At 41.1% G+C, this 24,802-nt stretch overlaps 1 protein-coding gene across 2 annotated transcripts in view; it reads left to right on the forward strand.

Moving 5' to 3' along the window:
- The window catches only part of eipr1 (EARP complex and GARP complex interacting protein 1), an 87,160-nt gene extending 62,573 nt beyond the window's left edge, over window positions 1-24,587 (forward strand). For both annotated transcript variants that reach the window (XM_087977998.1, XM_087978001.1), the window contains 2 exons: window positions 3,536-3,703; window positions 23,642-24,587. In XM_087977998.1, the coding sequence (XP_087834124.1) occupies window positions 3,536-3,703; window positions 23,642-23,813 (340 nt within the window). In that variant the 3' untranslated portion in view covers window positions 23,814-24,587. The remainder of the gene's footprint in view (window positions 1-3,535; window positions 3,704-23,641) is intronic.
- The last annotated feature ends 215 nt before the right edge of the window (window positions 24,588-24,802 follow it).

Below are 24,802 nucleotides of genomic sequence, written 5' to 3' on the forward strand. Positions count from 1 at the left end.
GAGCAATTCAGAGAGCACCTCTGGGCCACCCGGACGAACCAACCCAACCAACCTGTAGGACAGCATTTCAACTCCCCCTCCCACTCCACCGAGGATATGCAGGTCATTGGACTCATCCACCGCCAAACCACAACAACCCGACGGTCGGAGGAGGAGCGTCTTATCTTCCGACTGGGAACCCTCCAACCGCAGGGGATGAACTTGGACTTCACCAGTTTCTTCATCCCCCCTCCCCCCACCTTGTCTCAGCCGGATCCCTCCAGCCCGGCACCGCCTTCCTGACCTGCAGTCTTCTTCTTGACCTCTCCGCCTCCATCCTACTCCGACCTATCACCCTCACCTTGACCTCTTTCCACCTATCACATTTCCAACGCCCCTCCTCCCTACCTTTTATCTTCTCCTGCGGAACACTCTCTGCTCATTCCTGAAGAAGGGCCTGTGCCCGAAACGTCGAATCTCCTGTTCCCTGGATGCTGCCTGACCTGTTGTGCTGTTCCAGCAATAAAGTTTCAACTATTCATATACCCATCCAAATGCCTTTTAAATGTTGCAATTGTACCAGTCTCCACCACTTCCTCTGGCAGCTCATTCCACACACGTACCACCCTCTGCGTGAAAAAGGTGCCCTGTAGGTCCCTTTTATATCTTTCCCCTCTCACCCTAAACCTATGCCCTCTAGTTCTGGACTCCCCGACCCCAGGGAAAAGACTTTGTCTATTTATCCTATCCATGTCCCTCATAACTTTGTAAACCTCTATTAGGTCACCCCTCAACCTCCTAAGCTCCAGCGAAAACAGCCCCAGCCTGTTCAGCCTCTCCCCATAGCTCAAATCCTCCAACCCTGGCAACATGCTTGTAAATCTTTTCTGAACCCTTTCAAGTTTCACAACATCTTTCAGATAGGAAGGAGACCAGAATTGCAAGCAATATTCCAACAGTGGCTTAGCCAATGTCCTGTACAGCCGTAACATGACGTCTCAACTCCTGTACTCAGTAGTCTGACCAATAAAAGAAAGCATACCAAACGCCTTCTTCACTATCCCATCTACCTGCGACTCCACTGGTTGAATTATCTATTATGGTTCCTTCCTTTTTTCAGAGTTGGCAAATCTGCCTTTCTTTAACCGTGGAAGATATTCAACTCAAACAAACTCAGTTGAATGTTGAGACAAGTAATTTTCCAAGAGTTATGGAGCTGTACACCATAGAAACGGACCCTTCAGTCCAATTCGTCTATGCTTACCAATATCCTAAATTAATCTGGTCCCATTTTTGCCAGCATTTGGCCCTTTCCTTCTAAGCCCTTCCTATTCATATACCAATCCAGATGCCTTTTAAATATTGTAATTGTACCAGCTTCCACCACTTCCTCTGGCAACTCATTCCATACACACCACACTCTGTGTGAAAACGTTGCCCTGTAGGTCCCTTTTAAATCTTTTCCCTCTCATCTTAAACCTAAGCCCTCCAGTTCTAGACTTGCCCGTCCTGGGGACATGACCTTGTCTATTCATCCTCTTCATGCCCCTCATGATTTTATAAACCTATAGAAGGTCACCCCTGAGCCTCTGACGCTCCAGGGAAAACAGCCCAGCCTATTGATCTTCTCCCTGTAGTTCAAACCCTCCAAACCTGGCAACATCCTTGTAAATCTTTTCTGAACCCTTTCAAGTTTCCCAACATCCTTTTTATAGGAAGGAGACCAGAATTGCACGCAGAATTCCAAAAGAAGCCGAAGCAATGTTTTGTTGACAGAAATGTACATATTAATCATGTACGATTCAGGCAGAACTAATTGTTAACAATTAAGAGGGAGACAAAGACACAGAAAGGCATATGGAGATTTTTACTTCATTCTAAGGAAGCAAATGGAAAGAAGTGTAGGGAGTATTTAAACACTGATTTAGGGTGGAGGGTAACTTTCGGCAGCCATCCTTGGTAGGGGGATTTGTGGATAGACAGTTAAGGATGATGTTGGAGAAACAGTTGGCTGTATGCAAGATAGATGATAGAGTGGGTACTTTTGAAGAGAAAGCACAAAAGGCCATAATAGGAACGTCACTGGAAGGTGCATGGAAACAGCACTTCAGGGGAATAAGGGTGGAAGCATGAGTATTTGGAGGAAAGGATGAAAAGGAGTGTGTTGAAGCCCCCATTTTCTCTTATTGCATCACCTCAGGTGCAAGCTGCAAGCATTTGTGGTATTCTTCCCTGCCAATTAAAACATATATCTCACCTAAACGGCAGGAGAAGTAGTATATTACAGATAAAGGCACAAGGAAAGATTAATGCAGTGAAGTGGCATAGAAGAAAGTAAGAAAGGTGGATTTAGGAAAGGGACAACAGAAAGAGAATCAGTTAGTCGAAGACTTTAGGCCTTGGCTTTGGCCATGTTCTTTGGTTACGTTCTTGTGCCATAACAAATCAACCATTTGTATATAATTGTGTAAACAACTGGAAGGAGATAATTGAGAATGGGAATCAATTGGTAAAGGGTAGAAGAACAAAGTCAGTTGCTTAAGATATAATTACAGTTCTATTAGTACTTTGTATTTCCACCTGAGGGGATATATATCCTCACTGTGCCTGTTATTTGATATATTACTTCAATAAACTTGCTGCTTTTGAGTAATGGGCAAATGGTTGTAACGTTTAGGTTGGAATAGGACTTAGAAAAACATTAGAAACTACATACGGGTTCCCAGTGACAGATGAATGATGAAATAGGAGATCTTCTGGCACTGAAAAATAAATTATAATTAATAATGCAAAGTATGAGCAGAAATATTTTTCTTTTTAAATTGCTGCCTTGCAAGTTCTTGCAGGATTTGTAAGGTTACAGTGGACAAATAAGCAACAATATAAAACTATTGCTTACAAATACGCATAACATTTTCTGATATAGAAAGATATCAGGAGAAAAGATGAGCCTGCTAGGTATTAAATGATTAATAGTTTGATAAATTTAAAATTGCATCCCTAATTCAGAGTGTGCTAAGTTCCAAATTGGAAGCTGGCTCTTTCAGAGAGTCTTTTTTACGTGCCCCAGTTGTAAATTTAACAGCAAGTCAGCTAGTGATTACAATAAAGGAAAATTTTTTTTCAACTTGCTTCGGTATAGGTACCAGTGAGCTGGACTGCTTCCCTTGACCTACAACAGTCCCTGCAGATGCTGTCAGCTTGGCTGCTGCCTGACTCAGCTTCCCAGAGCCTGTAAGCTAGCTCGGAGCCTGGGCCAGTCGATTATGTAATGCGCCAAACTAATGAGCTTCCCGCTTGGCATCGCCAGCTCACAGGAATGATGTTAATAAGACATTCAGCCCAGTCTGGAGAAAGTCTTTTCAGGCATGCCAGCCACAAAATAATTTCATGCTATAGTAACTGACTTTGATCAAAATAATGATTGATTTGTTGTGAGGGAACAGTACAAACTAGGACCTAGACGGCTTTGCAACTATCTCTTTGTTTATCAGTGTTCAGTGGCAGCACTTTGTTTAATTTGTACATGTGGATTGAATGTTATATTTGTATGCAGGGTATGGAGTGTCCGATATAACCATTCACACGATCAATTGGTGTTGACTGCCAGCAGTGATAGCAGAGTCATCCTTTCCAACATGGTTTCCATTTCATCAGAGCCCTTTGGCCATCTGGTGGATGATGATGACTTAAGTGACCATGAAGACAATCACAATGAAGACAAGTATGTAACCAGTCACTGTCTTATAATTTTACAAACACATCAACATATACCAATATGACAAACTCTGTGTAGTACTGTTAATAGATTGTTTCATGTCAATATCTAATACTACATGCTAACCTAGTGGCCTTGGGACAGGACTGGAAACCCAGAGGAAATATTTCTCCTTTCCCAATTTCATAATGCATGTTGACTATTACTGGATTCAAGGCATCCAAGGTTGGGTAATCAATGCTAACAGATTTATAAAGAACAAGATCAGTATTAGCACAGTTTTTGTTCCACTGTTTACAGCAGCGTTGTGGTTGTACTCAAACCACATGTACTGCAGTACTTCAAGACTGCAGCTCACCGTCACCCTCTAGAGGGTAATAAGGAAAGGTTAATTAATGTTGACCTAGTTAAAAATCACACAACACCAGGTTATAGTCCAACAGGTTTAATTGGAAGCACACTCACTTTTGGAGCCCCGCTCCTTCGTCAGATGAAGGAGCGGCGCTCCGAAAGCTAGTGTGCTTCCAATTAAACCTGTTGGACTATAACCTGGTGTTGTGTGATTTTTAACTTTGTACACCCCAGTCCAACACTGGCATCTCCAAATCATGACTAATGTTAACCTAAGTAGTGTTATAGTCCAACAGGTTTATTTGTAAGTACAGGCTTTCAGAGCACTGCTCCTTTGTCAGGTAATGTTCCTTGTGTTCCGAAAGCTTGTATCTCCAAATAAACCTGTTGGACTATAACCTAGTGTTGTGTGATTTTTAACTTTGTCCACCCCAGTTCAACTCTTGCACCTCCACATTATGACCTAGATAGTGACACTCTGCCCTGTGAAAGAATTATTAAAAATATCATTTGAAATTATAGCACCTGGCTTCAAATATCCAACATTTGGTTTAAAAATTTTGGGTTCACTGCTTTTTGGAAAACATGTTATAAAGTCCGTCACTTCAGCATTGAAATCAGAGGAATATATTACTAGATCTAAATGGCATGCCAGTTTTTTTTGTTTCAATTGCTATGCATTTCTATAAGAGCTTGGGGAGAATGTAGTTTTAGAAACAATTAATGACTTTAATAGACTCTACCCTCAATGCACAGCCCAACTAGTGGCAAGTTTGAATTGGAAAATTGAAGAAATAATCTTATGGCTGTGTCACCACTTATCAAAATCACCCCAGGCTTGTCCACCAACTGGCCTGTGAACTATTAATTGATAACATTGCAAAGGTCTATTTTAACTTTTTTGAGTATTCCAATTCAGAAATAATCATCTACAATGTTTTAGTCTTAAACAAGGTAAAGATTAATTAATTCCACAAGTATTGCTGAAAATTAGTAAGCTTTAAAAAAGAGAGACCATAGACATAGGAGCAGAAATTAGGCCATTTGGCCCCTTGAGACCGTTCCGCCATTCAGTCATGGTTGATAAGGTTTTCCAACATCATTTTCCCACTTTCTCCCCATACCTTTGATCCTCTTGGCAATCAAGTACTTATCTATCTCTCTTTTAAATATACTCAATGACCTGGCCTCCACAGCCTTCTGTGGCAATGAATTCCACAGTTTCACCACTCTCTGGCTAAAGAAGTTTCTCCTTATCTCCATGCTAAAAGGTCTTCCTTTTATTCTAAGGTTGTGCCCTCGGGTCCTCATGTCTCTTGCCAAAGAAAACATCTTCCCAAAATCGACTCTGTCCGGGTGATTAAGTATTCTGAAAGTTTCAATCAGATCCCCCCTCATCCTTCTAAACTCCATCGAGTATCGTGCCAGAGTCCTCAAATTTTCCTCATATATTAAGCCTTTCAATCCCGGGATCATTCTCATGAACCTCCTCTGGACCTGCTCCAGGACCAAAGTATCTTTCATAGAGTCATAGAGATGTACAGCATGGAAACAGACCCTTCGTCCAACCTGTCCATGCCAACCAGATATCCCAACCCAATCTAGTCCCACCTGCCAGCACCCGCCCCATATCCCTCCAAACCCTTCCTATTCATGTACCCATCCAAATGCCTCTTAAATGTTGCAATTATACCAGCCTCCACCACTTCCTCTGGCAGATCATTCCATACACATACCACCCTCTGTGTGAAAAGGTTGCTCCTTAGGTCCCTTTTATATCTTTCCCCTCTCACCCTAAACATAGGCCCTCTCGTTCTGGACTCCCTGACCCCAGGGAAAAGACTTTACCTATTTACCCTATCCATACCCCTCATAATTTTGTAAACCTCTATAAGCACACCCTCAGCCTCTGGGAAAACAATCCCAGACTATTCAGCCTCTCCCGATAGCTCAAATCCTCCAACCCTGGCAACATCCTTGTAAATCTTTTCTGAACCCTTTCAAGTTTCACAACATCTTTCTGATAGGAAGGAGACCAGAAATGCAAGCAATATTCCAACAGTGGCCTAACCAATATCCTGTATAGCCGCAACATGACTTCCCGACTCCTGTACTCAATAGTCTAACCAATAAAGAAAAGCATACCAAACGCCTTTTTCACTATCCTATCTACCTGCGACTCCACTTTCAAGGATCTATGAACGTGCACTCCAAGGTCTCTTTGTTCAGCAACACTCCCTCGGACTTTACCATAAAGTGTATAAGTCCTGAGATATGGGGTCCAAAATTGTTCACAAAGAGTTATTAGCTAAAACACAAAGATTAAAAATAGATACAGATACATGATATTTATAAAGATAAAAGTAAGATTTGTCTGCTATCATTACTTTCTTAAATATGAGTTGAATGGGTTGAAAACTTGATGTCATAATTCAGCCACTCTGAGGATTACTGTAGTTGAATAGTTTGAGGCAGCTTGTACCTGTACATAGGATTTGGAGTATCTGATGTAATCATTCATGTGATCAATTGGTGTTGAGTGCCAGTAGTGGCAGGAGAGTTATCCTTGCCATGGTTTCCATTTCATAAGAGCCCTTTGGCTATCTGGTAGATGATAATGATGATTTAAATGACTATGAAGATAATCACAATGAAGACAAGTATGCAACTAGTTAGTCTTATAATTTTATAAACACATCAGTAGGTGGAGCAAGAATATCCAAGAGTGAGAAGTGTTTTTGTTCCTCAAGTCATATGGTTTTGGCAAATTGCCTGGATTCTTTGAAGCAGAATTGTAGTAGATACTGAAATCCCTCTTTTGTTTTCCTTTAGCTGAGAAATGTCGCTTTGAGAGTTCTCACTGATGGATTCTGATTAAAATGGTGTCTCATAGCCTGACGTAAACAGATCAATCTTAAAATGGCTACGATGTAACTTTGACTTTCCTTCCTAGATCGGTGCTGGTTTTCTCTGACGTCCTTCTAATCTCTGATATTTTTTCTCAAAGCTTTGCATTAATGCACTTTCAAAAGAACCTATTGTGTTTCCAAGGATTAATCAAATTCGAAATGTCATACTTCGCAGTTGATGCTGAAATAACAAATTTAACACATTAGCCTGCCTGCCTTTCTGGCTGAAGTGAATCAACAAAGACAGTCATGTGACTCCTGGAAGCCACTTTGCAGGATTCTGTGTCCATTTTTAAGACAGATTAGCTTTCTGTAGAAAATATATAATAGTATAGTTCCATAGTCATGACAGCACTATTTTGGTCAGGAGGCCCTATGTGAGGAGTGGAACAACATAAATTACTCCCAGTGAACAAACTCCAAAAATATAATAACACTTACTTCAATTTCAGTTTGTAAAGTTAATAGAATAATTATTGTCCTTGTGAAAATTGCAAAACTGCATCAGATTTACATATTTATGATTAGATGAGCAGGACTTAAGATTCATAGAGTCATAGAGATGTACAGCATGGAAACAAACCTTACGGTCCAACTCGTCCATGCCAACCAGATATCCCAATCTAATCTAGTCCCATTCGCCAGTACTTGGTCCATATCCCTCTAAACCCTTTCTATTCATTTATCCATCCAGATGTCTTTTAAATGTTGCAATTGTACTAGCTTCGACCATTTCCTCTGGAAGCTCATTCCATACACACACCACTCTGCATGAAAGGGTTGGTGACGATTCACCACGGCAGATTCGCTGATGATGATTTGCCACTGCCAGTTCTCCACCAGCGTTTCTCCACTGGGGTCGTTTGACCTCTGGAGACTATTCGCCACCGGAAATATATATATGTACTGATTGTTTTCCCTCCCGCCTGTTCTTTCATACTTCTCAGTCCCTTTTACTTATACAACTACATACTACATATTGATAAAAACGAGGTAAAATAAATATCATTTTATTGGTTTATAAATAAAAATGAGTTACAAACTTTAACCAGAAAAAGGAAATATATTTAAAAAATTTTTATAATGGCAGTAAAATCTCACATTAATATTAAACAATGAAATTTTTTAGTTCATTTGATAGTTATAAGCTGTTCCTCTAAGATATTCCAAACAATCTCTTTCACCGTATTCAAGAACAATATTTGTTATTCTATCATCTGATTCTCGATTTTGTTTAGCTTTATTTGTGGTGGCTAATCCGCTATCAGCTGTTCCATATATAAATCTTGCCCCTTTTGCACTTTCATTAACGTTCCAATAAATTTCCATATGGTTGGGTGGTGAGCTCCGAGTTCAAAAGCAATTTTCCAATGAGCGGCTTCAGCGTGATGATTTGTGTGATTTTCATCGTTTATTGTTGTCTCATAGACCAACCACATATCATGGGGAAACAAAGCATAGGGCAGTGACTAATCGTCGTTGGCGAATCTGCTTATTTGCGGAATCATCTTCAGTAGCCAATAGGTGGTGGCTAAGTGTCCTCGGCTGTCAAAGGGCAGTGGCTAAGAGTTGGCGGCAAATCTGTTGTGGCGAATGGTCCCATCCTGGCATTAAAAAGTTGCCCCTTCGGTCCCTTTTATACCTTTCCCCTCTCACCCTCGACCTATGCCCTCTACCCCACCCCAGGGAAAAGACTTTGACTAAGTATGCTATCCATGCCCCTTATGATTTCATAAACCTCTATAAGGTCACCCCTCAGCCTCCGATGCACTCCAAGATCTCTTTGTTCAGCAACACTCCCTAGGACCTTACCATTAAGTGTCTAAGTCCTGCTAAGATTTGCTTTTCCAAAATGCAGCTTTTCACATTTATCTAAATTAAACTCCATCTGCCACTCCTCAGCCCATTGCTGTGTCTGATCAATATTCCATTGTAATCTGAGGTAACCTTCTTCGCTGTCCACGACATCTCCAATTTTGGTGTCATCTGCAAACTTACTAACTATACCTCCTATGTTCATATCCAAATCATTTATATAAATGACAAAAAGCAGTGGACCAGCATCAATTCTTGTGGCACTCCACTGGCCACAGTCCTCCAATCTGAAAAACAACCCTCCACCACCACCCTCTGTCTTCTACCTTTGAGCCAGTTCTGTATCCAAATGGCTAGTTCTCCCTGTATTCCATGAGATCTAACCTTGATAACCAGTCTCCCATGGGGAACCTTGTCGAACGCCTTACTGAAGTCCATATAGATCACGTCCACCACTCTGCCCTCATCAATCCTCTTTGTTACTTTTTCAAAAAGCTCAATCAAGTTCGTGAGACATGATTTCTCATGCACAAAGCCATGCTGACTATCCATAATCAGTCCTTATCTTTCGAAATATGTGTAAATCCTGTCCCTTAGGATTCCCTCCAACAACTTGCCCACCACTGACGTCAGGCTCAGTGGTCTATAGTTCCCTGGCTTGTCCTTACCACCTTTCTTAAATAGTGGCACTACTTTAGCCAACCTCCTGTCTTCCAGCACCTCACCTGTGACTATCGATGATACAAACATCTCAGCAAGGGGCCCAGCAATCACTTCCCTAGCTTCCCACAGTGCACTAGGGTACACCTATTCAGGTCCTGGGAATTTATCCACCTTTTTGCATTTCAAGACAGGAATCACTTCCTCCTCTGTAATATGTACATCTTTCAAGATGTCACCATCTATTTCCCCACATTCTATATCTTCCATGTCCTTTTCCACAGTAAATATTGATGAAAAATAATCGTTTAGTATCTCTCCCATTTTCTGCGGCTCCACACAGAGGCCGCCTTGCTGATCTTTGAGAAGCCCTATTCTCTCCCTAGTTACCCTTTTGTCCTTAATATATTTGTAAAAATCCTTTGGATTCTCCTTAATTCTATTTGCCAAATCTATCTCATGTCCCCTTTTGGCCCAATGATTTCTCTCTTAAGTATACTCCTACTGCCTTTCTACTCTTCTAAGGATTCACTTGATCTATCCTGAATATACCTGACATAAGCTTTCTTCTTTTTCTTAACCAAACTCTTAATTTCTTTAGTCATCCAGCATTTCCTACACCTACCAGCTTTTCCTTTCACCCTAACAGGAATATACTGTCTCTGGATTCTCGGTATCTCATTTCTGAAGGCTTCCCATTTTCTAGCCGTCCCTTTACCTGTGATCATCTGCACCCAATCAGTTTTTGAACGTTCTTTTGAAAGTCAAAATTAGCCTTCCTCCAATTTAGAACTTCAACTGTTAGATTTGGTCTGTCCTTTTCTATCACTATTTTAAAACTGATAGAGTTGCGGTAACTGGTCCCAAAGTGCTCCCCCACTGACACCTCAATCACCTGCCCTGCCTTATTTCACAAGTGTAGGTCAAGTTTTGCACCTTCTCTAGTAGGTACATCCACATACTGACTCAGAAAACTTTCTTATACCCTCTTTAGAAATTCCTCGTGGCTCAGTAGTTAGCACTGCTGCCTCACAGCGCCAGGGATCCGGGTTCATTTCCCGCCTTGGGCAACTGCCTGTGTGGAGTTTGCACATTCTCCCCATGTCTGCATGGGTTTCCTCCGGGTGCTCCGGTTTCCTCCCACAATCCAAAGATGTGCAGGTTAGGTGAATTGGCCATGCTAAATTGCCCATAGTGTTAGGTGCATTAGTCAGGGGTGAATGTAGGGGAATGGGTCTGGGTGGGTTGCTCTTCGGAGGATTGGTGTGGACTTGTTGGGCCGAAGGGCCTGTTTCCACACTGTAGGGAATGTAATGTAATGTAATCTAAACCCTTAACTCTATGGCAGTCCCAATCCATGTTTGCAAAGTTAAAATCTCTTACCATAACCACCCTATTATTCTTGCAGATAACTGAAATCTCCTTACAAATTTGTTTCTCAATTTCCCACCGGCTATTAGGGGATCTATAATACAATCCCAATAAGGTGATCATTCTTTTCTTATTTCTCAGTTCCACCCAAATAACTTCCCTGGATGTATTTCCAGGAATATCCTCCCTCAGTACAACTGCAATGCTATCCTGAATCCGAAACACCACTGCCTCTCCTCTCTTGCCTTCCTTTCTGTCCTTTCTGCAGCATTTGTATCCTGGAACATTAACCTGCTAGTCCTGTCCATCCCTGAGCTATGTTTCTGTAATTGCTATAATATCCCAGTCCCGTGTTCCTAACCATGCCATGAGTTTATCTGCCTTCGCTGTTAGGCTTCTTGCATTGAAATAACTGCAGTTTAATTTATCGGTTCTGCTTTGTTCCTGCTTGCCCTGACTGTTTGACTCGCTTCGAGTCATAGAGATGTACAGCACAGGAACACACCCTTTGGTCCAACCCGTCCATGCCGACCAGTTATCCCAATCCAATCTTGTCCCATCTGCCAGCACCCGGCCCATATCTCTCCAAACCCTTCCTATTCATATACCCATCCAGATGCCTCTTAAATGTTGCAATTGTACAGCCTCCATTTCCTCTGGCAGCTCATTCCATACATGTACCACCATCTGCGTGAAAAAGTTGCCCCTTAAGTCTCTATTATATCTTTCCGTTCTCACCCTAAACCTTTGCCCTCTAGTTCTGGACTCCCCCACCCCAGGGAAAAGACTTTGCCTATTTATCCTATCCATGCCCCTCATAATTTTTTAAACCTCTATAAGGTCACCCTTCAGCCTCTGACACTCCGGGGAAAACAGCCCCAGCCTGTTCAGCCTTTCTCTTTAGCTCAAATCCTCCAACTCAGGCAACATGCTTGTAAATCTTTCTGAACCCTTTCAAGTTTCACAACATCTTTCCGATAGGAAGGAGACCAGAATTGCAAGCAATATTCCAACAGTGGCCTAACCAATATCCTGTACAGCCGCAGCATGACCTCCCAACTCCTGTACTCAATACTCTGACCAATAAAGTAAAGCATACCAAACGCCTTCTTCACTATCCTATCTACTTGCGACTCCACTTTCAAGGAGCTATGAACGTGCACTCCAAGGTCTCTTTGTTCAGCAACACATCCTAGGACCTTACCATTAAGTCCTCTTCCAATTCAGGTGCAATCCATTCTTCTTGTACAGGTCACTTCTACACCAGAAGAGATCCCAATGATCCAAAAAAGTGAATCCTTCTACCATACACCAGCTTTTAGCCATACATTCATCTGATCTATTCTCCTATTCCTACCCTCACTAGCACATCGCAGTGGGAGTGATCCAGGTATTACTACCCTTAAGGACCTCCTTTTTAAATTCATGGCTATAGTACTACACAGAAACAGACCCTTTCATCCAACTCGACCATGCCGACCAGATGTCCCAACTTAATCTATTCCCATTTGCCAGCATTTGACCCATACCCTTCTTAACCCTTCCTATTCATATACCCAGCCAAAGCCGTTTAAATGTTGTAATTGTACCTGCCTCCATCACTTCCTCTGGCAGGTCATTCCATACACAGCACCCTCTGTGTGGAAAAAGTCATCTTTAGGTCCCTTTTAAATCCTTCCCCTCCCACCTTAAACCTATGTCCTCTAGTTCTGGACTCAACTTCACTGCGGACAAGACATTGACTATTCGTCCTATTCATTCCCCTCATGATTATATAAACGCCTTCAGTGAATTGAATACTATTCTCTGTTGTTGTGTTGAACTTCAATATGACTGCTTCTATCTGGTTCTATCAGAACAATGTTAAATGAGTTGAGATTGTATCAATCCAGTTCTTAATGGATATGAGTACTTAGCACAAAATTGTAAATATCTTCTGGAAAAATTTCCACCACTGAACAAATCAGTTGTACTCATGATATTCCAAACAAAGTAACATCTGAACAAGCGAATTCAGCATAAGGATTAATCTCAAGAAGCCCATTTTGCTTCTGTTAGCAACTAATGTATATGGTATTACGCTGATGGGATGACCAGAAAACATTTGAGACAACCGAATATTTGGTGGCAGCAAGCATATCCAATATCACAAAGTTAGTTTTGTCCAACTCTCAAAAAGTTTTAGTTTATTGGGTCAGAAATGTCTTTTGTATTAGATGTTCATTGATTTTCATATGCTTAGAAGATAAAAGGTCTCACCATATCTGGTGAGTTAACAGTTTTAAGTTTTTATGAACCAATTCTTGATGGTTCAACCTAAGTATATTTAATTACTATTAAATGAGTATGATTTTATTCATTCATGGGATGTGGCCACCACTGGCTCAACCTATATTTATTGCCATCCCTAATTGCCCAGAGGGTGATAAAGAATCAACCACAGGTCTAGAATCACATGTAGGCCAGACCAGGTAAGGATGACAGATTTCTTTACCTGAAGGACATAATATAATTGAGAAAATTTAATTAAAGATACAAAAATTGTAAATAAAATTCCTTTGCTAATAGTAATTAGTTCAATTCTGCTGATCATTGAGGATGACATCTGTGATTACTGCTGAATGACATCTTTAAAGGAGACAACCTCAACCAAAGTTTTACTGAACCGTTTAACATTTAACAATAATAATTAAATTAACTACAATACATTTTGGTCTCTGATAGAAATGCATGAATTCATCGTAAAATGTGACTTGTTTTGTATTTTGCATTGATTTCTATTAAATAGTGTCTGAATCATCTAGAAGACGTGAAACTAGTGAATTGTGTTTAACATTGTTACTAAAATGTATTTCCAGTATTGGTATTTTGTTTCTAATTATTTGAAGCTGCTTTCTGTATCACAACTTGAAAGTAATACTTGACAGATAGTTTAGAACATTAAAAAGTACTTTATGAACTGTAACTAAACACCAAAAAGGTAAAAATAACTTCTATTTAAGTAACCTCTTATATGTTCGTGGAGTGTCCCAGAACCCATACACTGAAAGCGTGTTCAGCGTTGTCAGCAAGGTTTAGCTATTTCATTTCAGCAACAAAGGAAAACATAGAAATGTAGAAAATAGGAGCAGGCCATTTGGCCTTTCAAGCCTGCGCGACCATTCAAAATGATCATGACTGATCATCAAACTCAGTTCCCAGTTCCCCAATCTTTTAACTCTAAGAACTATATCTCAGCACTTCTTGAAAAATATTCTGCTTTATTTTAAGCCACTTTCTGTGGATGGGAATTCCACAGGCTCATTATTCTCTGGGTGAAGAAATTTCTACGCATCTCAGTTTGAAATGGACTACTCTGTAAATCTGTAACTGTGGGTCCTGGATTCTCTGGTCATCAGGACATTATCTAGTCATTCCCACATTAGAGATTAGCATATAAAGTTAAAGCACCTGGGGTTGTGGGTAGTGTACTGATATAGGTAGAGAATTGGATGGCAGACAGAAAACCAAAATGAAGAATAAATGTTTACTCTGTCTGGTCCTTTTAGAATTTGATAGGTTTCTGAGATTCCGTCTCATTCTTCTAAACTCCGGTGAATACAATCCTAACTGACTTAATTTCTCCTCCATAACATCATTACTGCCATCCCAGAAATCAACTCTGCACTCCCTCCATCGCAGAGTATCTTTCCTCTGATAAGGAGACCAAAAGTGCACAATACTCTGGATGTTGTTTCACCAAGGCCCTCCACAATTGCAGCAAGATACCCCTGCTTCTGTACTCGAATCCTCTCATGATGAAGGCCAATGTATCATTTTCCTTCTTCAATGCCTGCTGCACTTGATGCATTCTTTCAGTGACTGGTGTACAAGGACACCCAGGTCTCGTAACACCTCCCGATTTTCCAAATCTCTTGCCATTCAGACAATAATCTGTCTTCCTGTTTTTGTGATCACAGTGAAATATCTCACATTTATCCTTATTATTGTTCAACTGTCATGCATTTGCCCACTTACTCAATTTGTCTAAATCACACTGAAGCATCTCTGCATCTTTCTCGCAGTTCACAGCTTGCAGAATTGGAGGTATTACATTTCGTTCAATCATGTAAATCAATATTTATTGTGACTGTCTGTGCCCAAGCATTGATTCCTGCGGTACTCAACTAGTCACTGGTTGCCAACTGGAAAATGAGCCATTTGTTCTTCATTTTGGTTTTCTGTCTGCCATCCAATTCTCTACCTATATCATACACAACCCACAACCCCATGTGCTTTAACTTTATATGCTAATCTCTTATGTGGGAATGACTAGATAATGTGTTTTATGTTGATTGAGGGATAATTATTGATCAGAACACAACGGCAACTTTTCAATAGTGGCAGCTGCCTAAGCAGGTAGTCCCGGCCTTGGTATAATATCTGATCTGAAAGTTATTATGGCACTGAGTCAGTACTGCACTGAAATGTCGCCATGTGTTAAGCAGTCAGTTTCTGGATTGAAACTTGAAATTTACCCTTATGATTCAGAACCAATGCTGAAGTACTCACCGGCATAAAAGGGGAAGAATTCGTTTGTATCTAATGTGTCTTTGACTGAATCTGCCTTGATTTTGTTTCTGAAATACTAGAGTTATGTTTGTAGAGTTGAATAGGCTAGGGATGTTTTCCCTGGAGCATCAAAGGCTGAGGGCTGACCTTATGAGGTTTATAAAGTCATGAGGCATAGATACAATAAATAGATAAAGTCTTTTTTCCCGGGGGTGGAGGAGTCCAGTACTAGAGGGCATAGGTTTAGGGTGAGAGGGGAAAGATATAAAAGAGACCTAAGGGGCAACTTTTTCATGCAGATGGTGGTATGTGTATGGAATGAGCTGCCAGAGGAAGTGGTGGAGGCTGGTACAATTGCAACATTTAAGAGGCATTTGGATGGCCATATGAATAGGAAGGATTTGGAGGGATATGAGCCGGGTGCTGACAGGTGGGACTAGATTGGGTTGGGATATCTGGTCGGCATGGACGAGTTGGACTGAAGGGTCTGTTTCCATGCTGTACATCTCTATGATTCTAGACATCGTATTAACGTAGTTGTACAGTCATTTTGTTCTTTACTTTGTAAAATATCCATATATAAGAGAAAAACTTAAATTAACTGGCCCCAGTTCTTTATTCTGAAGTGAAAACCTTGTGAATAAAATACTCTGAGGTAGTCAAAGACATTGAAGAGTCACTGAGAATGCTGGCTGTTACTGTCCACAGAAAACAGCATAGAATAGTGCCCTTACAGGAAAGTAAGATAGCACTTTAGGTTTGATTTGTCTGAAAAGAAGTGAGACTAGTAGTTATTTTGCTATAAAACTAGAAATCAATGAATAGCTTTTTACAGGACACTAATAGGAGCTTGGAAGGTGGAGAAGAGGGCAATAGACAATAGGTACAGGAGTAGGCCATTTTGCCCTTCGAGCCAGCATCACTATTCATTATGATCATGGCTGATCATCCTCCATCAGTTTCCTGAAGAAGGGCTTATGCCCGAAACGTCGATTCTCCTGTTCCCTGGATGCTGCCTGACCTGCTGCGCTTCTCCAGGAACACATTTTCAGCTCTGATCTCCAGCATCTGCAGACCTCACTTTCTCCTCATCCTCCATCAGTATCCTGTTCCTGCCTTATCCCCATAACCCTTGATTCCACTATACTTAAGAGCTCTATCCAACTCTTTCTTGAAAGTATCCAGAGACTTGGCCTCCACTGACTTCTGGGGCAGAGCATTCCACACACCCACCATTCTCTGGGTGAAGAAGTTTCTCCTCAACTCTGTTCTAAATGGCCTACCTCTTATTTTTAAACTGTGTCTCCTGGTTCGGGACTCACCCATCAGCGGAAACATGCTTCCTGCCTCCAGAGTGTCCAATCCTTTAATAATCTTATACGTCTCAATCAGATCCCCTCTCAGTCTTCTAAACTCAAGGGTATACAAGCCCAGTCACTCCAAATCATTCAGTGTAAGATAGTCCTGCCATTCTGGGAATTGACCTCATGAACCTACACTGCACTCCCTCAATAACCAGAATGTCTTTCCTCAAATTTGGAGACCAAAACTGCACACAATATTCCAGGTGCGGTCTCACCAGGGCCCTGTACAGCTGCAGAAGAACCTCTTTGCTTCTATACTCAATTTGTCTTGTTATGAAGGCCAGAATGCTATTAGCTTTCTTCACTGCCTGCAGTACCTGCATGCTTGCTTTCATTGACTGATGTACAAGAACACCTAGATCTCGTTGTACTGCCCCATTACCTAACTTGACTCCATCTGCTTTCCTGTTCTTGCCACCAAAGTGGATAACCATACATTTATCCACATTAAACTGCATCTGCCATGCATCTGTCCACTCACCTAACCTGTCCAGGTCACCCTGTAATCTCCTAACATCCTCCTCACATTTCACCCTGCCATCCAGCTTTGTATCATCAGCAAATTTGCTAATATTACTTTTAATACCATCGTCTATATCATTAATGTATATTGTAAAAAGCTGCGATCCCAGCACTGATCCCTGCGGTACCCCACTGGTCACCGCCTGCCATTCCGAAAGGGAGCCGTTTATCACTACTCTTTGTTTCCTGTCAGCCAACCAATTTTCAATCCAAGTCAGTATTTTGCCCCCAATACCATGCGCCCTAATTTTGCTCACTAATCTCCTATGTGGGACTTTATCAAAGGCTTTCTTAAAGTCCAGGTACACTACATCCACTGGATCTCCCTTGTTCATCTTCAGAGTTACATCCTCAAAAAATTCCAGAAGATTAGTCAAGCATGATTTCCCCTTCATAAATCCATGCTGACTCTGACCTATCCTGTTACTGCTATCCAAATGAGTCATAATTTCATCCTTTATAATAGACTCCAGCATCTTTCCCACCACTGAGGTCAGACTAACTGGTCTATAATTCCCTGCTTTCTCTCTCCCTCCTTTCTTAAAAGGTGGGACAATATTAGCTACCCTCCGATCCGCAGGAACTGATCCTGAATCTATAGAACATTGGAAAATGATCACCAACGCATTCACGATTTCTAGAGCCACCTCCTTCAGTACCCTGGGATGCAGACCATCAGGCCCTGGGGACTTATCAACCTTCAGACCTAACAGTCTCTCCAACACCATTTCCTGGCAAATATAAATTCCCTTCAGTTCAGGTCCTTCAGCCACTATTACCTCTGGGAGATTGCTTGTGCCTTCCCCAGTGAACACAGATCTGAAGTACCAATTCAACTCTCTGCCATTTCTTTGATCCCCCTAATATATTCACCCGTTTCAGTCTTCAAGGGCCCAATTTTAGTCTTAACCATTTTTTTTCCTTTCACATACCTAAAAAAGCTTTTACTATCCTCCTTTATATTTTTGGCCAGTTTACTTTGTACCTCATTTTTTCTCTGCATATTTCCTTCTTAGTTATCCTCTGTTGTTCTTTAAAAGCTTCCCAGTCCTCCGTTTTCCCACTCATCTTTGCTATGTTATACTTTTTCTCTTTTGACTTTATATGTTTCTTAACTTCCCTCGTCAGCCACGGCCACCCCTGCCTCCTCTTAGGATCTTCAAATTGCAGATTAAAGCTTATTGTATTATGGTCACTACCTCCTAATGGTTCCTTCACTTCGAAGTCCCTGATCAAATCCGGTTTGTTGCACAACACCAGATCCAGAATTGCCTTCTCCCTGGTAGGCTCCAGCACCAGCTGTTCTCAGAATCCATCTCAGAGGCACTCCACAAACTCCCTTTCTTGCGGTCCAATACCATCCTGATTCTCCCAGTCTACCTGCATGTTGAAATCCCCCATAACAACTGTAGTAATATCTTTGCGACAGGCCAATTTCAACTCCTCATTCAACTTACACCCTACATCCAGACTACTGTTTGGGGGCCTGTAGATAACTCCCATGAGGATCATTCTACCCTTAGAATTTCTCAGCTCTATCCATACTGACTCTACATCCCTTGATTCTAGGTCCTCCCGCGCAAGGGACTGAATGTCATTCCTTACCAACTGGGCCACCCCACCCCCTCTGCCAGTCAGTGTTCTTATGATAGCACATATAGCTTTGAATATTTATTTCCCAGGCCCTGTCCACTTGAAGCCACGTCTCGTTATCCCCACAACATTGTAACTGCCAATTTCCAAATGAGCCTTAAGCTCATCCATCTTATTTCTAATGCTTCATGCATTCATATATAATATTTTTAATTTGGTACTGCCCTCACCCTTGCTATCAATCCCTATTTCACTCAACCTTACGGCATGATCCCTTTTTGAATTTTCTGCTCCATTGGTACTGTTGTCTTTCTTGACTTCTCTTGTTCTAACTTTCCCTTCAATTTCCTTCTTAAACTTCCAGTTTGTCCCCTCCCCCCCCCGCTATTTAGTTTAAACGCAGCTGAGTTACAGTGGCAAACCTACCTGCCAGAATGCTGGTCCCCCACCTATTAAGGTGCAACCCGTCCCTCTTGTATAATTTATCCTTACTGCAAAACATACCCCAGTGATCCAAGAACTTAAATCCTTGCTTCCTGCACCAGTTCCCCAGCCACACATTCAAGTCCATTATCTCCTTGTTCCTGGCCTCTCCAGCCCGAGGAACTGGAAGCAAACCGGAGATAACCACCCTGGACATACTGCTTTTCAGCCTTCTTCCGAATTCTCCGAAGTCCCGCTATAGAATGTCCCTCCTCTTCTTCCCGACATCATTTGTGCCGACATGTACCACCGCCTCTGGCTCTTCACCTTCGCCCTTGAGGATTTCCTGCACTCTGTCTGCAATGTCCTTAATCCTGGCACCAGGAAGGCAACACACCATCCTCAAATCCCGCCTGTTGCCACAGAACCACAGCTCTGTGTGATGTGCAATGTCTGACTCCTCGGCTCTGCCTCCACGCCAACTTTTGATTGGCAGACCTGACCACCTCACAGACTAGCAGTGTCCAATCTACTGTTTCCAAAAGATTCAACCTGTTCCTGACAGGTACTTCCACTGGAGTCTCTTGCACTTGTTTCCTCTCTGCCTTCCTCATCGTCTTCTCCCTTCTATTCTTTTCTGGTTTGGTCGGTGTAATAACCTCACTGAAGTTCCTGTCCAGAAAAATCTCGGATGAGCCTGAGGTCATCGAATTCTTTCATGAGTGCTGCAATATGCTCTGTCAGAAGCTGAATTTGTACACACTTGCCACAGTTATACGAGCAAGATACACCAGAGTCCTTGACCTCCCACATCATGCACGTACCACACTGAATCAGCTTGGCAGTCATGTCTTTACCCTCTTCAACTGTGGCGTAATCACTTTACTCAACCTCCTTGTCGAAGACTCCTGAGCTAAAGACTCGCTCTTTTCTCAACAGAAACTTCCCTGGACCCCTTTTTTTCGGTGCAAGTCTGCGGACTTTTAATTTAGGTTAGAGGAGAAGGTTGGGAGGGAGGGCTTACTGTGTAGGACCTAGGGTTTAGAACGCACCTACTTAAATAACAGTCACTCACCTTCCCAACCGCCTCTGCACTCCGACTTCACTTCCGCCCAGCTCCCGCCACTCTCTGCTGCAAAAAGACCGTTGGCTTCGAGGTAAGTACTTAAATAACAGTAACTCACCTTCCCAACGGCCTCTGCGCTCCAACTTCACTTATGCCCAGCACCCGTCGCTCTCTACTGCAAACAAAAAGTAGAAAAAGGTGGCAATAGTGTTATATGTGCCTACTGAAGCCAAAAGTAGTTAATTATCAGAAGAGAACAAAAAGCAGTGTAAAGAAGGTGAGACGGGGTGGGGGAGGAATTTGATTTTGAGGGAGCAGTCATTGACGCAGTAGGACAGATATCCTGCTTTCCTGCCTCAACCATTCTATATTCTATAATAAACGGAAATGTTTAACTCCCTCCATAATATAATGAATGTAACACTCTTGTGTGCTGTTTAGAAAAAGGTAGCATAATGGTTATTGTTAATGGGTTACTAATCTAGAAAGATGCATTAATAATCCAAAATCATGAATTAAACTTCCAATTGGCCCAACAAGTCCACATCAACCCTCTGAAGACTAAGCCACCCAGACCTATCAGTCATTTCCCTGACTGATGCACCTTCCATACTGTAGGGAATCTAATCTAATCTAACCTAATCTAAAATTCCACCACATCAGCTGGAAAACTTAAATTCCGTTCTCTAAATAAATCTGAATGTTTGGGAGAAAAGGAGGGTATTAAAATAATAATGACCATGTAACTTTTGAAAGTATAGTAAAAATCCATGTGTTTCATGCCCTTTTGGGGAGGAAATTTGGCGTCCTTGTCAAATCTAGTGCAGATACAAAGCAATTTTTGGTTGACTCTTAACAGTCCTTTGCAATAATTGCTGTTTTTATCAGTGATGCCCATGACCATAAATGAATGAAACAAAATTATCTCCCAAAGTGAAGGGTCCTCTTTTCTTGATACTGATATGCTATTTCAGGATTGTGTTGTGTTGTTTTGATAAAGTAATATGGATGATTAAACACATGTATTAAGCTAAAACTGTGCCATTTTGACTGAACGAATTTGAATATTTCTTATGGCTGAGAAGAGAGGCCAGAACCTCTACAAAAGCCATAAAAACAGGAGGGCATCACCTAGGAACTTTGTTTGCATCTAAATATTTTCATCCTGTGGTTGGCCAAAACTCACCAAATATGTAGGTGCAACTAAAGGACAGATTTTGTTTGTGTTGTCATAAACATGTGACTAGGCAGTTGAAATTATGTGGTGATGTAGGTTGGCCTGAATTAATATGTCTTTTCATGTCAGCATTTTAGAGTCCCACAGTTCAGCAGAGCACTAACTTTATCTTAAACTAAGTAAATGGACTATAGCATTTAGCTTTTGTCAGGATGAAATATGTAACCAGAGAATATTCCCTTCACTACTGCTTTGCTCACAGAATAATACATATGTGAATCACAGTGAATATAACCAAAAGAACAAATTGCATTTATTTAAATATACAAAATCATAAAGTCTGACATAATATTTTGGGTTTGAGTACCACTCCAGAGCATGAGTGCACAAATCAAGAATAACGTGTAGTGTAGAACTGAGAGAGAATGATATTTTAGATGAGACAGTAAACTGAATTCTTATTGCTCTTTTGGGTAAATGTGAAAGATCCCTGTGCATGAGTTTGAAGAAGACCAGAGGAGTTATCCCCATGTTCAGTCCAATATTTATTCCTCAAGTAACATCACACAAGAAAACCCCCACAAATCTGATAATTATCACGAAAATAAAAAGTATGACAGATATTGGGGACCTGAAAGACTAAAGTCCTGGAGAAACTCAGCAGACCTGGCAGGATCAGTGGAGAGAAACACAGAGCTGACAGTTTGAGTCTAGTCATATCGGCCTCGAAACATTAACTTTGTTTTTCTTTACACAGATGCTGTGAGTTCTGTAAAGTTTCTCCAGCACTTTCTTTTCATTTTTTTATTGGTTGTTATTGCATTGTTGTTTGTGGGACTCTGCTATGTGTAAATTAGATTCCATGTTTTCTGCATTACAACAGTGACTGCATTTCAAAAACACTTCGTTGGCAGTGGGCACCAGTAGCTAGACCAGCATATATTGCCCTCCTTAAACAAACACTGCTGTTAGAATAACCACAGCTTCCCTAGTCACTCTACATATCTGAATTTTGTTTTGGTTCTCATGCTAATCTGGTAAACCTGCTCTGCACATTCGTCAGGATCTTGATATGCTCTTTAAATTGTGGTGGCCAGAATTGCAAGGAGGGACCCAACCAATAATTTATAAATGCTAAGCATAGCTTCTGTGCTTTTGTGCTTAATATCTCTTTTAATCAAATGCAAGCAGCTCCTATGATAAACAACCTTCTGAAATTGTCCTGCCGCCTTCATAGATTTCTGTATGGAAACTTATGTCTCTGTTCCTGCACCCCTTCAAAATTTTATTGCTTCATAATTTTCTGCATGTTTTTGTTTTGCCATCTCTCTGTTCATTTCACCAGTCTAAACATTCCTGAAATCTGTTAAAATTTTTACATCCTCAACTTTTCTCTGTTTCTGCAGTCTTTCAGTTATGCCCTGTTACTATGTACAGATCAAAAGGATCAGCTGATACCTGGGGATGTACCACTCCATATTTTACTCCAGTTTGAAAAACGTACTGTTGTCCCTAAGCCAGTCTAAGGAGATGAGATAAATACTATAAAAGTAAGAAGAAATTGGGAGAAAGATTTGAGGAATTTGCATGATAAAGGTACCTTGTAGTATTGGACAGTACAGACTACTATTTTCTCTTTTAACTGCTGTAAGGCAGTAGAATCAAAATCATTTGGAAGTTTACAGTGGATAATGGTTGGCACAAATGTGACCAAAAATTGCAGCAAGCACAATTGAAACAAGAACCTATCTTATGCAAGATGTTTAACATGATGTAGGTTTATAAATGAATAAGAAAAACACAGTCATTAAAGTATTAGTACAAATGACATTTCTACCATACAGAGGCAGTGGTGACAGATGATGCACCAGTGGTCCTTGGCTGATATGAAAGTCACAAAAATGCTGCAGAATTTGTGCTAAATTCCAAAGAGAAACCTAAATATTTGATCCTACACTTGTTGCCCTACTAAAACACAATTTGTTTGAATTGACTGCATTTGTGTAGCCTAGATTATGTGTTGTACTGTGTCATGTAATATTATGAACTTGAAGGAACTTTCCCATTGGTTTGTATTTCTAAATTGTATTGGAAAGAGCTTATAAGGACTAAAAGAATTTGGCTATAATTTTTTATTTACAGGAAAGAACCACTACAGGACAGTATAATAGCTACATATGAAGAGCATGAAGATAGTGTCTATGCTGTTGAATGGTCCTCAGCCGATCCATGGTTATTTGCATCTTTAAGTTACGATGGAAGACTGGTGATAAACCGGGTACCACGAGCATTAAAATACAGCATTTTGTTGTAATTTTGCAGTAAAATAAGCTCTTTTGGTGAAGGGGTGGGGGGCGGGGGGGAGGTTAAAATTCTGATTTGCTTTGGGCAGGGCAAAACCCTCAGCACATTGGTTGACCTAGAAGTCTGGGTTCCTCTGAGTGCTGTGAAATGTTAACACCACAGCATATGTCTTTGATGTTGAGACTTATTCCACATTTAGAAGTCAGGTCTAGCTTCCTACTGGGCAGGTTGCACTCTGGAGAAATCCAAATGGGCCAGGTGGACCTAGTCCAGGACCCTGAAGTGATAGGAGTCTGATTCATGACCCTTACAGAAGGGTCCAACCAAGATCACAGGGTTGCTAGTTCAGGTATGTGTTGGAGAAAGGACTCCTGTGAAGGTACTTGCCCTTTCCCTGAAGTTATTCTTCCTTTGCTGCTGATGCCACTGTTGCTCCTGCTTGGGAAACCTGGTTGGCAACAGTTAAATTTGCTAAGCAGAGTAGATACAGAGCTTCCTAACTAAATGTCTACAACACGCCAATCCATCTTCTGGGAGTAGGTTGACTGCCTGCCACTTGACCCATGGTTGCCCACTCATTGTCTTACTTGAATAAAACTTAAATGTTGATGGGTAGGAACCAACTTCTCAACATGTTTGTGTTTTTTATCCATTTAATTCCCTACCTGTGACCAATCCAGCCTGCTCATCAATGTTGAAATTTCCACACTATTTTCTTGATTTTGAATAACTCTTGTACGGTTTCTGTCATATGAAACTCTGAATAAAGATTTACATTAAAAGATTTCATTTGTCTTCCAGCATATACAACGATTGTCCGAGGAAATGTGCTTGAAAAATTCCTATGATATCAGTAATTTAACCTAGTTCATAAAGATTTGATCATTTTTCTGGTACACTTTCAATGGCTTTTATAAATCATACAAACTTTGTGCTTCCATGGGCTTTACACAATATATTTAATCTTCTGATAAATAGTATTGCATGTTTCTACCCATC

The sequence above is a fragment of the Chiloscyllium plagiosum genome, unplaced genomic scaffold (genome assembly GCF_037043375.1).
Source record: "Chiloscyllium plagiosum isolate Xiang-an unplaced genomic scaffold, Cpla_swu_hap1 HiC_scaffold_3, whole genome shotgun sequence".
NCBI lineage: Eukaryota > Metazoa > Chordata > Chondrichthyes > Orectolobiformes > Hemiscylliidae > Chiloscyllium > Chiloscyllium plagiosum.